Source organism: Malaclemys terrapin, chromosome 3, assembly GCF_027887155.1.
Source record: "Malaclemys terrapin pileata isolate rMalTer1 chromosome 3, rMalTer1.hap1, whole genome shotgun sequence".
Lineage (NCBI taxonomy): Eukaryota > Metazoa > Chordata > Testudines > Emydidae > Malaclemys > Malaclemys terrapin.
The window spans coordinates 89,265,468-89,284,202 of record NC_071507.1 but is presented as its reverse complement, the minus strand read 5'-3'; the positions used below and the strand labels follow the sequence as shown (position 1 = coordinate 89,284,202).

At 44.3% G+C, this 18,735-nt stretch overlaps 1 protein-coding gene across 6 annotated transcripts in view; it reads right to left on the bottom strand.

The window, feature by feature from the left end:
• AGPAT4 (1-acylglycerol-3-phosphate O-acyltransferase 4) overlaps positions 1–18,735 on the bottom strand; it is a 136,275-nt gene that overhangs the window by 45,388 nt on the left and 72,152 nt on the right. For all 6 annotated transcript variants that reach the window (XR_008444322.1, XM_054021813.1, XM_054021811.1 and 3 more), the window contains exon 3: positions 8,400–8,569. Coding sequence is in view for 5 of the 6 variants with exons in the window: in XM_054021813.1 (XP_053877788.1) it covers positions 8,400–8,569 (170 nt within the window). In the remaining variant the exon portion in view is untranslated. The remainder of the gene's footprint in view (positions 1–8,399; positions 8,570–18,735) is intronic.

The window sequence follows — 18,735 nt, the reverse complement described above, 5'->3', positions numbered from 1 at the left end:
CTCCTGACTGCCCCCCAGAACCCCACCCCTCTAAGCCTCCCTGTTCCTTGTCCCCTGACCCCTCCTGAGACCCCCCCCACCCTAACTGCCCCCATAGGACCCTACCCGTACCCTGACTGCCCAAAACCTTATCCACACCCCCAGGCAGATCCCCCCCCCCCCCCCGAACTCCCAACCCATCCAACCCTGCTCCCTGTCTCTTGACTGTCCCCTCCAGATCCTCCCTGCCCCTTCTCCGACCCCCTGGCCCCCTTACCATGCCACTCAGAGTGCTGCGGAGCAGCACGCTGGGCAGTCGGGGAGGGGGAGCAGGGGGTGGAGCTCCAGACTGCTGGAGGCCCGAGGCAAATGGTCGGCCGGCAATCTGTGAATGCAGGGAGGCGGAGGGAGGGAGAGAGAGGAGGGGAGTGATTTCAAGCTGCAGGGGAGAGGAGGGAGAATCGGAGGAGGGGTTCTGGCTGTCAGAGCCCCGTGCGAGTGGCAGGATCCGGCCGGCTGCCCTGTCAGCCACGCGTGCTCTGCACTGGGGGAGTCCGGACATTTTCAAATTCCCCCCGGATGCGATTTTTAACTCAAAAAAGCCGGACATGTCCGGGAGAATCCGGACGAATGTTAACCCCACCCCAAGGGGAAAAAAAAACAAAACAAAAAAACCACAGTTGTAAACATTTGACAGACCTAACATATTTAACTTCAAAGGGATGTTCTTTTTTTAGGTTCAGTTTTCTGGTAGATACCCTTTAAATGTGGTGATTTCTAAACTAATTTCTTAGCAGAAAAACCCTTATTTTTTCTAACATTCAAAACAGTTTCTAAGATGGGTCTGAGCGTGCAAGAGTAACAAACATGCTTAACTTCACTTTCCTTCTCCTTTCCCTTTCCCCTCACTCTGGCCTGATGCCTTTTTAGTTTCTGCTTTGCTTTCTAGTAAACACCCTCTGGCAGAGCCTGGGAAGGATATACATCAACAAACTAGTGAAACTTACTATACATTAAGTGGTCTCAAATGCACCAACTACAGTAAACAAACTGAAAAAATTAGACAAATATTTTTGTCTTTCATTATAGTATATTCAGGGGTTACTTCTAATAATAACTATTTTCAGATGGAAGTGTGATTTTCAAGTTGCTTGCGTCTCTTTAATATAACATTACAGTTCTTACAAAAAACAAATGGTCTAAAAGAAAACGCACAGTTAAGATCATATGTCAACTACACAACCTGAACTCTAAACCTTTAGCAATACTAGGGTTACCATATTCTGTACCTCCAAATGGAGGACACTCCACGGACCCCGCCCCCGCCCCCAGCCCCGCCCATACCCCCTCCCCAACCCCGCCCCCTCCCCAAAGTCTCCACCCCCTCCCCTGCTTCCCGCGAACATTTGATTCGCGGGAAGCCTGAAGCAGGTAAGGAGGGTGTGGGGGGGAGGAGGCGCAGCCCAGGCTAGCCCCCCCGGCGGCTCCAGCCTGGGTCGGCTCGGGCCCTGGGGTGCCGGCCCCGGCCCACCACCCCCGGCCTGCCCAGCACTGCCGGACCCCGGCTCCCCGGCGGCCCGGCTCCCCGCGGGCCCGGCCGACCCGGCCCCCCGCCGGCCCGGCCGGCCCGGCCCCCCGCCGGCCCGGCCCCCCGCCGGCCCGGCCGACCCGGCTCCCAGCCCGGACCCCGGCCCGGCACCATGCCCCCGGCCCCGCACCGCCGGCCCCGGCCGAGCACCACCCAGCCCTCCCGATTTTCCCGGACATGCCCGGCTTTTGGGGATTTCCCCCCGGACGGGGATTTGAGCCCCCAAAAGCCGGACATGTCCGGGAAAATCCGGACGTATGGTAACCCTAAGCAATACTTTCCCCTCTTGTTTCCAATCCAGTGCTGTCCGGGGAAGGTTGCAAGGTTACTTTGTTCTTTTTGGAGCATTCTGGGATCCTCAGATAGCAGTTGCTATAGAAGTGTAAGGACCACAGCATTAAATGGGAAAGAAACCTCATGGGTGAGTAGAGTGCAGTGCATTAATTATAAGCAGTCACAAGCCATGCACTGCCTCACACTAAACAGTTCTAGAACTATACATCCACATTTATAGCATGCCTGTGGGGTATTGTCAAGGTGTCTGCAGTCAGCCAGCTGTATTTCATGAATATATTAAAGCCTCCCAGTTCCCCCTGCAAAAGCTCAAAGTGGGCCTCGCACTGTGCCAAAAGATCAACAAATCCAGCAAAGGAAGAAAATTTCAGCTAACATCCCTCCCTGACAGTACCCTGACCCCGGATATTTAAATCTAGGAACCATTAATTCAGCTAACCTTCAGCTGCCACAGCCATAAGATGGGGAAGAACGGTGTGGTATTCCCAATAGCCACACAGCTTTACAGAACAAAGCCAAGCACCTTGAATTACAGCTGGAAGCAAAAAGAAAGCCAGGCCAGAATTAGGTAAGCAAGCATGTTGCCCAAAAGAGGTGGGGGAGGGGAAAATCTTATTGTCTTGTAACGCACGGGTAATAGTTAATGTGTACTGTACTGAAAAGCAGAGACTATGAGAAAAGGTAAGATTGCCCTGCAATAAGGCCATGCAACACAGCTTCAACGACAATTATTGGGCTCAATACAAGGGTAACTGGGTGAAACTCTGTGTGCTATGCAAAAGGTCAAAGTAGATGATCTAATGATCCCTTCTGGCTGCAATCTGAGTCTACAAAGGTTATGCCTCCAAAGCACAATAAAGGTTCTAACCATTTCTTGTCACCAACTACTGTTTAATTATGCTTTCTTAGCATATGCAAAAACTCTGACAGTTACATGCAATGGTAAATTCTCTACTCTCCCCCCCATTTTTGATTAAATAGAAAATGACATGCTGATATGATGTTTTAAAAGTATTTAAGGCATTACCTATGCTAGAGATAAGTAATGTATGCTGAGGCAATTTGAACACTTAATTCTATCCAGTATGTGGATATTCACTGCTATATTGGATTTGTTTCTTGTTTTCTTCTGCCAACAGCTTCCCCCAAAAGTTGTTTTTGGCACTGGAGTGGATAATCTCTCAGATGCACATGAAGAGAAACTAAAGCATCTTATGCTGTTTTGTGCCAGAAGTCTGCATTAAGTGTAGAAGGAAGTCTCTAATTACAGAGAACTAACTACAGGAAGGAAGTTTTTCAATGAGTTACATTAGCAAGACTGTTCTCTTGTGGGAGGAATAAATTAGACTTGTAATATACAAATTACCTCCTTTTCCCTCCAGAATATAGAACTAGAACCTGCTCTGTGCATATATCATATAACATGCAGAAGAACGGAGGGAAGCATGCATCCACAGAATTTATTTTCTCTCATTCGCTCTCCTTTTAATGAACTTTTTTTTGTAACATACTAATCCTCTCCTTTAGCCTTAAAATTTCACCTTCCCTGCATGAGAAATTCCATTGACCGCCACTGGGTGACTGCACATAAGATATTGCCTTCCTGCAGTAAAGGAGGGATTTTAAGGCTCCAGAACTATATTACAATCACATATGTGACTATAAGGATGCCTGCTGGGATTAAAGCTGGATGATAACAGAAAGAATATATTTCTTCATATACTCAATCTAGCTCTGAAATGAATTAGCTTTGGTTGTGTATGCACTTGTGTGGTCAGTTACAAACATCTGTGTGATCAAGTTCCATTTGCATGAATGGCTGCAGAAAGCAAATTTCAGTTCTACATATACATATGAGTAACCACAGAAACTGAATTTTAGATTTGTGCAAGTGTTTGCGTACTTATCCACTTAAAGAAAATCTCGTTACTTATCTGTGCAGTCCCAGCTAACTAACCAACACAGCTTGAACTGTGAACACCACATACTGACAGAAACCTAAACCACTTAAAGAGCCACCAACAATTTGTTTCATAACTTCAGATAAATTTAATGAAACTGTAAACTGCTAGCAGCAAATAGGCTAAATCTGACTGATAAATTATTTGCAGTGAAATATTTTGATGATCTGGTTTGCTATATTTCAAAAAACATAACACTCCCAAATCCATTTCCCCAAATCTAAAGCAATCTCAGGGTACTAGAATTGAGTTGAGGGAGTATTTCCTTAGCCCCCACATCAGTTCTCATAGAACCTCAAGTACGCTTAATTTATAAGGCTTTACTTTCCTGAATTTAGTAATTCTTCAAAGTTAATGTTGCAAAAATATTTTACACACCCACACAAGCAGAACTGAGTGACAAAACTTGCACACACCTGCCTGCATGAGTCCCACTTTTGTTTCCTGCATTTGCTTTTATAAATAAAAAGTGAGTGCTCTCAAAGAATGAGCAATTAACATTCATGTTAGCCACGGGTCTCTTCTGGACAGTGACTTGGCAACAACACAATAAAGTATCTATCCCCCCGTCCGAGTCTAGGATTACGCTCAATGCCTTTGCAAGTCATCACAACTGTTCAAAAAGTAACTTCCTTATGTTTCATTTTTACTGCCATGTGGAGAGACTTGGAACAATTAACCAGAGCTAAGAAGAATTATCTGACTCATCTGCACTCCGTAGGGTTGTTTTTTTTTTAAAAAAAGAAAATTAAACTAAATTGAAAATTATGGTTCTGTACCGAAGAATTTTCCTCCCAGATGATCAAGATCAATAAAATGATGACTTTTTCCCCCTTTAGAAATCTATTTATATTACAGCCAATATTATGAACTGCTCAGTGGGTAACCTACACCAATCTGAACGTGATGTTTGCTGAGGCAGACAGATAGTCAACTAGCATTCAGACTACCATCACCACATATTATACAGTACTTTTCCATGAGTAGATTATCAAAGCACTAGGCAATGGAGGTCAATATCAATATCCCCATTTTAACTGGAGGAAACTGAGGCACAGAGAAGTGAAGTGACTTGCCCAAAGTCACCCAGCAGGCCAGTGGCAGAGCCAGAAATAGAGCCCAGATCTCCTGAGTCCCAATCAATATGGATCCTTTATTTTTTAATTATATATAAACAGCAATATATCTTTCCACTTTGAAAAGTAGTTCCTAAAAAAATATGAGACAGAGAAAAGGGTAGAAATGCCTTATCTCGCTGTTATGCATATATTTGTTTAAAAAAAACAAAAATAAAAAGGTTAGAACAAATTAAGGTTCCCTGCATTATACAAGGCCCACCGCCTTGCAGTTCAAAAGCCCAGATGGCCTTACAGAATGCTTATTGCCCAGCGGCCAATATTAGCTTTCTTTAAAATAAAATAAAAAAAGAATATTGACCTGTTCCTAATTTAACTTTTACACTAGGAAACTGGTTTAAAATGTCTGAAAGGGCCACAAACTGCAACTTGACACCTTGGTGCAGAATAAGGAAGCAGGCATTTTAAAACTGACATTTCCCTCCTCCCTCTTCAGTTGCTCACTGCCAAATCCCCAACTACCTCTCTTCACCCCATTCCCACAGGGTGCCATCTTGTTATGTTTTATTCTTAATTCTTTAAACTGCCATTTAGAATTTTGTTGATGCTGTCCATGCCCTCTACTATACTCTTTCCAATGAAACTGTCGAAGGTGTTGTGTGTGATTCCATTCCGCCCTCAGAAGTCCCCCACATTGATACTGAATTGCAAGTCTTTTCCTGACAAATTTTCGAAACGAATGGGAATTAAAAGCGCTCAGGACCTCAAAGATTTGGGCCCTGTGAGTTATGAGCAGCAACAATGGAGCAAGTATTTTGTACAGTGCAGCACCCAAAGATTGAAAATCTGAGAGGAAGGAAAATAAATTCATCCCAAAAAAGAAAAAGGCAAAAAGATACAAACATTCAGTAATAAATTAACCAGGCCAAATATAAGAAAAAACATTGATTTAGTGCAATATAAATAGAGCCCTACCAAATTCACTGTCCCTTTTGGTCAATTTCAGAGTCATAGGATTTTAAAAATCGTAAATTTAATGATTTCAGATATTTACATCTGAAATTTCATGGTGTTGTAATTGTAGGGGACCTGGCCAAAAAGGAGTTGTGGGGGCATGTCAGTACTGCTACCCTTACTTCTGCGCTGCTGCTTGCAGCTGTGCTGCCTTCAGAGTTGAGTGGCCGGAGAACGGCGGTGACTGCTGTCCAGGAGCCCAGCTCTGAAGGCAGAGCCGCCACCAGCAGCAGCACAGAAGTAAGGGTGGCGTGGTATGAATTACCACCCTTACTTCCTTGCTGCTACTGGCAGGGTGCTGCCTTCAGAGCTGGATACCCGGCCACAGTCACCGCTCTCCGGCCGCCCAGGTGTGAAGGCAGCACAGAAGTAAGGGTGGCAATACCACGACCCCCCCTAAAATAACCTTCTGACCCCCTCCCCCCCCGCAACTCACTTTTGGGTCAGGACCCCTAATTTGAGAAACACTGGACTCCCCCGTGAAATCTGAATTGTATAGGGTAAAAGCACACAAAAGATCAGATTTCATGGTCCGTGATGTGTTTTTCATGGCTATGAATTTGGTAGGGCCTTAAGTATAAAGTAACTGCTGGAGACTTGTACACAATGTAATGGGCTTTCACTAGGAGGCAAGACTGAAACTAAACAGAAAAACTGGTTACCTTGGGAAGTTGTAAAACATAACCTGGGGCAAATTTTCTTAGTTACACTAGTGCAATCCCATTCAGCAGCGCTGCAGCAGTGTAATCGAGTGGAGAATTTGGGCTTTAGATATTAGTTCTATACAAATTAATCATTCTCCAAACACAAATAATGCTTTATGGAAGAAATTCTTTATGTCCCATGTTCCTCTAAGAATACAAATTTAATGCATCCATCTACAAGTTTCTTGGTTCTTTTAGGTCTGCATTCTGAGTGTCACGAGTTAGTAATAGTGCAGAAAGGGTTAGTGCATAGGTATACAGCACCTGGTGTATTTATGAGAGTGACAGTTTTCTTATATGGTTTCTTACATCCATCACCTTCCTTGAGAACTCAGCAAGTCCCACGCATGGTGAAAAGGTTATAAAAAACCCTTCCAGAGCAGCAAGAAGCCTATAGCTGATTCAATAAAATGCACAGCCTGAGGAGTTTTGGTAATAATTTTCCTCATCTTTTCCTGCCTCTGAGCGTGACAAGGGCATTTTTATTATTAGGTCCCTTTATCATAATTTTACAAGATTTGCACTGTTGTCCGTAAAGCACTACAGAGGCGCAGAACATTCTCTCACCTCACAGTGTTATTCCCTATCTCCAAAACTCCGGCACAAAGGAAATGTCCGACCAACACTAGTCCATTTTAGTGTAGAGGCTTTGACAGTGGTCAGTAGCAAATGCTTAAGAGGAGGATATAAAAATCAACGTAATGGACTACTGTAACATGCTTATGGGAGGTAGAGGGTGGGGGAGATGGACGCTATCTTCCCAACCCCTAGCAGTTAGGGTACGTCTTCATCGCAGTTAACTCAGTTTCCGACTCAGATGTTGCCCTTAATCTCCCTCCCACCACAACAAACCTCTTTGAATTTGGAGAGGTTTTCTGTTTGGGCTAGCTGGCTCATCTTGGACAGTAGGCTAAACAGTGAGTCAGGGTTTCATTCATGCTGGTAACCCACTCACTTTGCAGTGAGGACGCAAGCTAAGTCTCTCAAATGTAGCTAGTTCTCCAATGTCTTCCTACAATTCCCTTGTGTGTTCAGGACAGACAAGATCTCCTACAATTCACTGGGAAAGAATTGTAGAGCACCTCAGTTTACACCAACACAGAGAACCATGGGAATGCCACCAGAAATCCTAGTGAAACACAGGGGAGTGCAGCACCAGTGAGGACACTAACTTGAGAATGGCTTTGCAGTGGCGCTGCTCACACCTAGGCAAAGCTAAGCTGACCCAGACCGAGGTGCTGACCACCCAAGTTAATTCTGCAGTGAAGATGTACTTGAAGCAATTGGCTTCTGTCCTGAATCATGAAGGTTAATATCCCATGTAGAAATAACTGTGGATATTTTAACCATATAAAAATGTTTAATCTTTTTAAAACCTTACTGAATTGTTGAGCTCAGTGAAATATGGTGGCAACGAGTTCCACAGATTAAGTTCTACGTTAAAAATATTTCCTTTTATCAGTTTAAAAACTGTGCCTTTTTTGGGTATACCCAAGGGACCCTCTCTGCACCATTCATTCATTCTTCTGTATACCTTCATCATATCACCTTTTATTCATTTTTTCTCTGGATACTCCTAACCCTGTCACTCTCTCCTCCTATGGAAATCTTTCCAAACTAGGAAAGACAGCAAGATGAAGGGGGAAAACACTAAGATCAAGTAATGCCTGCACAAGAGCTGTATGAAATTTGGACACAGATCTGGTTATTTACTAAAATATGAATGTTTTCGGTACAAGTTAAAGGTGAAATTTAATTGGTTTAAATGCTAATCAGAACTCACCCCTAAAACCCCAAATCTTTCACAAAAGTTCCAACCACAGAGAAAGTCGATTTCATAGTTGTGATTAAGGATTACGATGGCATTCTCTTTCCCGTACTTGTGGTAACTCTCTGGGTCAGTGTAGAGGGTGCAATCAGTGCCTGACCACCATTCCAGCAACATCACCATCTCTGGAACAAAACAACAAATAAGTGAATATATAAAATACATGTGTGCCCACAAATCACTTACGCACTGAAAGCATCACTTGCCTCTTACAGGACATAGCAAAGGAAATCACTGCAGCTCATCTAGGCTGAATCTGCAATCGTCAGTCACACACTCATGCAGTTGGGCAGAGAGTGGGGGTGCAGGGCTAGATGGAAGATAAGTCCAATAACACTTTCTACAGTGCTTAAGTTTTTTTTTAAAAAAAAAAAAAGCTTTTGGAAGGAAGGCAGGCATCTGCTTCCATTTTGTGGGAGATCTTGCCAGCACTCTAGGAACTCCTAAGGCCGAGGTCAACCAACAACCTATAGCTAGGCTTGTAAGGATGAGATTTTTATCGGTAAATGCCAGTAAATGTCAATTTCACTGTACACACCCAACCCAATGAAAAAAAATTTCCATCAATAATAAAATGAAATTTACAGATAGGCAAAGAAAAATGCTGCTGGAGAACTTAAGAGTTTGATTTAAGGATATTTACTTCGTAAATAAACCCTATAATGTTTGGGTTGCAAACTCTGTGGAAATGTTTAAGTGCAAACAAAAATTGGTTTCATTCTCAAGACCACCACTTCTGTTAGGAGCAGGTTTTGAAACTACACTGAACCAGTTTAAGTGTGATTTAAACTGAAATACCTTCATCTTATGGATTTGCACTGGTACAAATTAAGTGATTTTATATCAATTTAGTGACACTAGTGCAAGTTTTCTACTATAGGCCTACGGTAAAATTTTCAAACATGGGAAATGTCAATTCAACCTCATTACACTAACTTAAATTCAGGGCTTGTCTATATGATGCTAAAGTACACTGGAGGGGAGAGATTTTTAAACCACACAAACATGTTGTGCTCTACCTACCCTGCATAGATCCTGCTGGCATGCTATAAAAGGTACCTAGTTCATATCAACACAAACTACATCAACACAATGAGTGAGCTGCGCTAATTATCATATCATATACATACACATCTGCTTGGAATTCGGCCCAGAGATAGATGCCGGCACTGCTTTCATACACTTGCAAGCAACCAAAGTGAAAACTGTTTGGCTGTAAATAAAAGGGACAACTATTTGCTTCCAGGTTGCTTCCATCTATTGGTCCAATGTTGCTTGCATTGAAGTCATTGCAGTGTTGCCTACTATCACAATTGTATCATGGGTCTCAATATCTGGTGTTTTGTTTTAAGCTCAAGCTGCTGGATTCACAAGCTTGCATGAGAATCTTGACATTCATTTATAAAAGTTTCTAGCTCTCCTGGTTGTGGGAAAAAAAGCTTGAAAATGTGACCAGAGTGCATCCGAAAGTCTCAGAAACTAAAAGGCAAATAAAAAACCAACTTTTATCTATTTTTATAGTTTCATTTTTGAGTGCTTGGGATTGGCAATACAAAGACAAAACTCTTGTGGACTTCAGTGAGCTAAATTAGGTCGTGTGCTGGTGTTTTTCCTCAGGAACAGATGCTAGAGCTAAGAACAGTGTGGAGTGGTTGTCAGGGAAACAAAGGAGAAAATTTGGATCAAAACCGCACTTGTATACAATAAGAACACAAGAATGACTATACTGGGTCAGACCAATGATCCATCTAGCCAAGTATCCTGTTTTCTGACAGAGGCCAATGCCAGGTGCTTCAGAGGGAGTGAACAGAACAGGGCACTTCATCAAGTGATCCATCCCCGTCATCCAGGCCCAGCTTCTGGCAAAGATTGGAACCAGGCCAGCCTTTGAAACACTTTTGAAATCTTTTCAGTTTAGTTTTCTAAACCAAGGCAACCGGGAACAGCCAAGAACAAATATATTCCTTTTTCAGTAATCATTTAGTAATTAATTGCCTGAAGCGTTGGCATGACATCGTTCTGGGAGGAGGAAGGCCACATTGCATGTGCAAATGTTAAACTCAGACTAATAGCATCCTCCATCCAGACAGCAGTATCTTAACATGGTAAGACTAGTTAGGGTCTTATACAGTTTACTAGTGACTTCCCAGTGTTTCCGGCTTACTCATAACCACAGCAAATAACTATTTCTCTGTCAAAAAAGAACAAGGAAATGTCCTGCTGACTTTTGTTGCAATGGTTAGAGGTGGAGGTTATCATTGTAGGGTGGGTCTGAGCCATCTTAATGGAATAATGCTTCTAAATGTCACTGTTTCTGAAAGCATCAGTTTCCAACAAGGAACAAAGTATTTTATCTTAGAGAGAATGCTATGAAGATACACAAATGAGTAAAATAAATGCGGTTAAACCTCCAGAAATGAACTGCTAAGAAATTCCCTGTAAGAAAGTCCTTTATTATAATTCAAAATCCTACATCTCCTGTAGTTTACATTTTTGCTTAAATTAAAAAAACAAAACAAAAAAAAACATTTAAAAAGTACTGAAACTAAAGCCTGAATAATTTGCTCTCTCCAAGATTATGTAGCAGGGGCAGAACAATAAGGATCACAGAGAAGAAGGAAATTTGGGGGTTTTTTTGCTTTTGCTCAGCTTTATATCCAACAGAGGAAGGGGAAAAAAACACCCAACACTTATTTCATTCCTTTATCCTCTATTGCCACCAAATTCATTGCTTAAAATTCATCATTTCAGAAGTTCAAGGGAATAGATAATTGTGTATGATGTTCTCCAAACAAGCTACACTTTATCTAGATAAGAAACTTTTAATAAAAGGTCATCCTGTTTTATTCCAAATGTCACTTTAAAAAAAAAATCTGAATGGAGCTAATAAATAATACATCACGACGTTCACTATACAGATACTTCACATGCATGTTTACATGTTTTCAACTTCAAATACATTCCATAGCAGAAAGACTCCATCTGTGCTCCTGTATGATTTTTGCCTGAGAAAATACTGCAGGATTAAACCTTTTGCCTCCTGCTTGCCTAGTTATTTATCATCAATGTGCTTGTTCAGCTGCTGCAGAAAACAAGTCCCAGAGTAACACTATGCTTTTTTATTAAATGGAAAAAAAAAAAAAAAAAACCCACCACACAGCAGTATCTGAAGTTCTTAACATTCCCCCTATTCTTCCCACTCTTTTTTTTTATTCCTCTAGACCTTTTTCTCTTTGTGGTTGTCAAGTGACACTCCCTAGCATCACTTTGCAATAAACTAGCATCATGCTACTAGCTTACTCCCACAGACTGCCATAGTCATTATTATTTGGCAACTTGCTCTTGTGCTGTTAAGCTACAACGTCATTCTCTCTCTCTCACACACACACACACACACACACACACACACTCTCCTCCTCTGCACTGCTGCTGACCAGTGCAAATTAGCTATAACCCTCCCCTTCAATTAAGCCTGCTTTTTGCAAGTCAGCCATGCTGTAAACCACACCAACTTGTTGAGAAAAACATGCCCTCTCAAGTGCGCAACTATGGCTGATTGAAAATTTTCTGACTAAGTTGTTTTACAAGGTTTTTCAACAAAAAGTTTCTGCAGAAAATTTACACTTCTTAATAAAAAGAATCAAGTGCCCTAAATCGAAAATATTTCAGATGAGATATGCTGACACAGTGCCCCACAGGAGTTGGAGTTTTGTTGCTTCATGTCCCCATTCTGGTCTATAGGCTGGAGTCCCCATCCTGACTACATGTCCCATGATGCACCACCTCCCCGCCCCAAAAGGCGAAAGCTGGATATGTCATGGGAAATGTAGCCTGACAAGGGGGCCAAGTCTATAGAAGAGAATGGGTGTATGAAGCACCCAAACTACAACTCCCATGAGGTTTCTGGCAGCATTTCAGAATAGAAATGTGCCAAATTTTGATTTCTTTAAACCAAAAATTGAGTATTTCAGTAGAAAATTTTATCTCCTGAACAATTCTGTTCCCAAGTTATCAAAGGGGAAAGAGCAAAGGAACAGTGCTTCTAAACAGGTCTGTGGGACAAATTCTGCTTGGTCGTATGTGGCCATAAGTGGGGAAAGGCGAGGGAGGAAGGGACCTTCCCTTCTCCTCCTCAGGATATGGCTCATGTAAGGTCCAGACAGAACTGCAGCATTTAGTCTCAGGGACTGCTCTGTCCCTGCTTCCCATCACCTGTGCAAAGTGCTAGCATTCAGATTTAGGGAGTGCTTTACACAGATGTAAATGTAGTATTGCCAACCTCAAGAGATCAAAAATCATGTATGTTTTTTTAAATACTATAACTGTGCTTTTGGGGGCTTGTTTTGATTTTTGTAGCCCCCTGCCGATCCCTAGAATGTAAGCGAGAATTAATGCTGCCCACTCTTTCAAATGTCTTGGGTAGGATGATTTTGGCCCTGTTGAAGAGCTCTCAGCCACACACCTGCCAGTCTCCTTCCCAGCAATAAGTTCAGCCCCTCTAGTCTCAGCTCTGTTTCCTCTGGGGTTTTTCACCCCTTTCCTCTTTCCAGGCAGGAGGTGGGGAATTCCAGGGGGTCTTCAGCCCTCCAATGCCCATCCCCAGATGAGGTGATGCAAGGAGGAGCAGAGGAGCTGTCCTGCCCCCTTTCCTCACAGGAGAGGAGGGGTCAGAGCCACACTGAGCTCTTAAGCTCCTTCCTTTGAGAATGGCTTTGGGTCTGTAAGCAAAGGGGGAAGAGAGCTCTACCTACAGCAGCTCTGATTGATTATACTTCCCCAGAGGAGAGAACAAGTGAGGCAAGCAAGTGAGCTACTTTTTTAATCCCACTCCCATCCCGCCCCACAATACCCATCCCCACATTGTTGCTTGCATTTTTATCCCACTCCCATTTGCAAAAACCTTAGATCTTGCAAATCCCACAAGACAAAGATTCCCCCATGCTACTTTAACAAAAAACAAACACCCTACCCCCACCCCAGGGTCAGTTAATATTTTTTATATAAATATAAAAATGGAACTGAGACAATTTTTACCACTAAACAATAAAAACCAAATCTTGCTTGCACCATGTAAAACAGTACTTTAACACCTGTTATAATAGATATCAAATCTCTCTGTATCGCTCACTTAAATTTAAATATTAAAACATTTATTTAAAATAAAAAGATTGCGTCTTCCCACAAATTAGCACACACTTTTTTTTTGCCCACCCAATCCTGCCCACTACAAAGTAAATTTTATCTCCTTCCACTATTATGGCAGCAGGTCCTGTATAAGGTGGACTCAGTGGGCATCCATCTGCCTTGTATAGTTTACTTGCATAGATGCGCTTCCCAGCCGAGGAGGGAGGCATCGGTGGTAAGTACCATGGTAGGTGGAGGTTGGAGAAAAGGGACCCCAGCACAGATATTGTCAGGGCACGTCCACTACAGTAGTGAATCCTTGACCTGGGTTGGCATGGACTGGAGTTTTTGCATGCTGTGCTTGTGAGGAAGATATACTGTATGAAGCCAGCCCTGAAGACACTGCATGTGCAGCCTCGCATGTTTGACCACAAACGTAGCTGCAGCCATACGTCCCAGAAGTTGGAGGCATGGATGTGCTGGGATTAGGGGGCATCCTCGGGCAGTTGAATAGTTGTGTTATCGCTGTGAACCTGTGAGGTGATAAAAACGCTCTTGCCCACTTGGCATCGAGTAGTGCACCAATTAATTCAGCTGTTTGCACTGGGGTTAGTGTGGACTTTTCAAAATTGATAAGGAGGCTCAGTTTTGTAAAGTTTTGTCGTCTAGATATGGGGAAATGGTGATGCCTTGTTTGCGGAGGAAGGCTGCAACCACTGAGTGTACTTTGGAAAAAACTGGTGCAGCTATGGATAGTCCAAATGACAGTACCATCCTGTATTGGTAGTGACTGTGGCCAATGACGAATCATAGGAAATGTCTGATCAGGCCGTACTGCAATATGAAAGTATGCATCCTATAGGTTGAGGCCAGAGAACCAATCCTCGTGTTCCACCACCATCCCAGCACTGGATAGGGTGACCATCTTGAAATGTAATCTGACAAATTTGTTGAGATTGTGATGGTCTAGGATGGGGCGCCAACTGCCAGACCTCTTTTGTACCAGGAAGTAGTAAGAGTAGTGCGTCCTCTGTGTTGTGGAGGGACTGGTTCTATGGCTCCCAGCTGAAGAGGTCTTACCTCCCCACTCCAGAATGGGCTCGTGAGAGGGGTCCTGGAAGAGGGACAGAGGGGTGGGGGTTGGTATAACGAGAAAGGGGATGGAGTAACCTTCCTTTACTATTTCCAGGGCCCATCTCTCTGAAATAATGAGCATCCAAGATAGTAAAAATGGAGCTAGGTGGTTGCCAAACTGTGGTGGGGAGATGGCGTTCCAGATGGTAAGGGCAACTGGAGCCGGCAGGAGGTTCTCTGGCCCTCAACCACACTTTCAAATTTGCTGCTAATTAGAGGGTGTCTGGGACAGTGTCCCTCATGCAGGTGATTGTCTGCGCCGGTTGGGAGGTCAGTGATGACACCGTTGGTTGTCAAACTGCCGCTGTGGGTAGTATGGCTGAGGGCAAGATCGTGGAGGGAGTCAATATTTCCCCAATCTTCGTTTTGGCTGTGGTGTGTTTATACCGATGGATTTTAGAGTGGCTCACGAGTCTTTCAGTGAGTGTAAGGTGTTGTCCGTGCGCTCAAGGGGGAAAAAAAAAAAAAGTTTTTGTCCCTCGAACGGGAGATCCTCGACCGTATTTTGCATCTCCTTAGGGAAATCCTGAAAGGTGCAACCATGATGCACGTTGCATTAATACCGCAGTAGTAAAGCTTGTCAGCTGAGTCCAGGGAGGCCTGCAGGGCCGTGCAGGCTAGTAAGTGACCGTCTGAAATGAGGGGCAGGAATTGTTCTCTTTTTTCCTGTGGCAGATCCCGGCAAAGTTCCTCCAGCTTAGAATTTTTAATCATCATATTTGGCCTCAAGAGCCTCACAGCTGGAAATTCAAAATTGGAGAGTAGCAGATGAGTAGGGTTTTCTGCCCAGGAGATCTAAAACATTTCCAGTCTCGGTCAGGATGACCGGATTGGCATTGACAACCCTTCTCTTGCACCGCATTCACCATGAGGGAATTTGGGGCAAGATGTGGAAAAAAAAAAAAAAACCTCCACATTTTTTGCAGGTAGATAATATTTCCTATCTGCACATTTGCATGTAAGGGGGAAGGAGGAGGGGGGTGGGGGAAGATAGAGGCTGGAGTCTGCCAAAGAAGGTTTGCAGGTTCAAGTAGTGCACTGTTAACAGGTAGGGCATTTTTTGTTGTTGAGGAGGTATGGAGAATGTCAATCAGTTCATGATCTTGTTCCTTTACCTCCTCAAGTGGGATGTTTAAGGAGTCAGCCACTCTAAGAAACAAAGTGATAAAAATCATCAGCCACTGTGGGAGGTGGTGGCATGATTGCTTCATCAGGTGAAGATGAAGGAAATGGGAGGACTTGGAGATACCTCCTCATCCTGCTCTCCTTCCAGTTCCTCCTTCAGTGGTGGCTGTGGTTCTGGAGGTTGAGAGAGCGTTGAGGAAGGGATTGATGGAAACCGGCATGTTTGCAGTGGTGGGGGGATTACCAAATTGTGCCCTATACATGGCCCAGGGCCCCGGTGTGGCCAATTGGAGGGTGGGGGTTGGGACTATATGGTTGCATCCATGGGGGGGCCCTGAAAAGGCTGGATGCCCTTAACTGCAGCAGGGTAATGCTGGTAAGTTGACGTCAATTGCCCTGATGTTGATGGGGCAAGAGAGAGAGTGTCTTGATAATCACCCTCGTCCTTCTCAACATCACTAAGGAAAGGAGGTGCTGTCACTGTGGGAGAGCACGAAGTGGGTGAGACTTTGGGACACCTCCTCTCTGACGAGTGGAGAATCCGGAGTGTCAGATGCAGTGAGGTCTGAGAGCTGAGTGAATTCCTGTGGGTGATCTCTTCTCAGTGCCTGTGTTGAGCAGAGTGCCAAGGTGTGAGATGGAAAAGAGTCAGCAGATAGCGCCAGAGAGCTTTTCAGAGCCGTGCCTTTAGTAGGCGTTTGCAACACTGCTAGAGAGTCTCGCTCAGAGCTGAGAGCTTTGCTGCTGTGAGCAGCGTCGGAGCCAAGGGCTTCACTGGAGCCAGCTGTTTTGCTGGTCCAACTGTGTCCTCAGTGCCAGAAATGGACCTGGAGCCACCAAGGAGATAAAGGACTCACTTCAGTCACTCACAACAGGAGGTGGCATGATAGCTGCTGTTTTGCCCTGGCACAGTCCTTAGACTTACTCTCAGGGGCTGAGGTAGTCAGTCTAGGACAGTCATTCTCAACTTGTGGCCCATGGACCACTTGCAGCCCAATCAGCACAGAGCTGTGGCCCATGAGACATCCCCAGGGCCATACACTTAGTACTGGATGCAGCCCACAATTGTAAACAGGTTGAGAACCACTGATCAAGGAGCAGCCTTGTGCCTCTTGTCAGAAGCCGTTAGCACCACGGCTGTAGCTGGAGACGCCATTCCTGTGGTTTGTGCCTCAGGAGCTGAAGGAGGGACCGCTCTCTTCTTAGCGTCAGCCTGGTCAGAGGATGATCTTCCCTTACTTGGGCGAGGGAAACGAGGGTCAGCAGATGACCTTGTTGAGCATGAGGGTCTCTCTGGTGAGGAGAGCGAGCTGGGGTCAGACACTGGTCCCAGGGACTTTCCATAAAGAATAGTTTGAGTTTAAGAATCCTGTCTTTCCTTGCACTTGGCTTTAAGCCCAGACAGCAGGAACACTTCTGGGAAACGTGTCCCTCTCCCAGTCAGTGGATATACTGTGTGTGGACGTCCGTTATAGAGAATGCAGCCTGCACAACACACACTTCTTAAACCTGGAGGAGCCGGGCATAAGGATGAGGGAATAGCTTCCCTGACGGGAATTAGGGAAAAACAAAAAAAAGGATGAAGGAGAAGAAAAGAAAATGAAGGAGCTAACTAACTATGAGAAGGAAAAACAGGTAAGAGTCTATCTAAATAACAAAGTGGGCTCTGCTAACTGTTCCATTCCAGACGGCAGGTGGTAGAGAAGGAACTAAGGGCGGTCGGACTGCTCAGCGCTATTTATACTACCCGCACAGAGCGGGGGAGGGGAGGTGTGCATGTGCGGTCCAACGGGCACTGCTTTGAAAATCTCCGACTCCAGACACTGACGCACCCACAGTGGAGCACCCATGGGAACATCACTCAAAGAACAGTATTTGATGGCGCTGCTCAGGAAATTTAACTGGTTGATCTTCACACATCCAGCTACATAAATGAGCCAATACTACTCATTTATATTATACACAAAGGCAAGCCTCACTGGAACTTGGCAAAGAACAATCCAACCCACAGCACTCTCTCCTGGGGCTCCTCCTAAGATGGCAAAGCTCTGCATCACTCTCAACCCAGAGCTGTGTGTAAAAACTTATAGCCCAAGACATGCAGAAGTTAAGGTTCCAACAGCAACGTTAACTTGGCCACCCAGTACATATGTGGTAGTTCCAGTTCGTGTTTTTCTGGTCACTGTGTAGCATAATCTATTATTGTTCAAGTCCTAAAACAGAAGCTCACTTTTTCCATAGTGTGGACCTATCTTAATGGAGAGATGACAGTGTTGCAGACCCCAAGTATTCAAAAATCATAAATCAGGCCCTAAAAAGTCATGAGATTGGCATAAAATTTGGGGGTTTTTTTTAAATGTATTTGCCATCTGGTTTTGGAGGTTTTAGGATTCATGTTTTCAAGAATTTTTCTGCAACTATGAGTAAGGTTACGATTATGTCACAGAGGTCACGAAAGTTATGAAATCCGTGACTTCCAGAGACCACTGACATTTTCTGCCCCGAAGCTGGACTGCTGTCAGCAGGCAGCCCTGCAGCGCTCAGCTGCTGCTGGCAGAGGCCCCCAGCATCTTCTAGCCGCTGGGCAGCAGGGGACCCCAGAGCTCCCACTCGCTGCAGACAGCTGGGCTCCCCACAGCTGCCTGGCCACGGTGGGCAGCAGAGGGAGGGCAGGGGGACCTCACAGCAGCCCAGCCACTGTTTTTTTCTTTACAACTAACATTTACATATCTGAGCCAGCTGTTCAACTTGTGTAAGTCAGTGTGACACTATTGACTACAGTGGAGCAATGCTGATTTACACCAGCTGAGGATCTGATTTGAAAAATATGTTGCAAAACTAAAGCTTAATTACTGCTTTGATCCTCACACAAACCCTTTTCTCCTTGGTTGTTGCTTAGTTACATGAG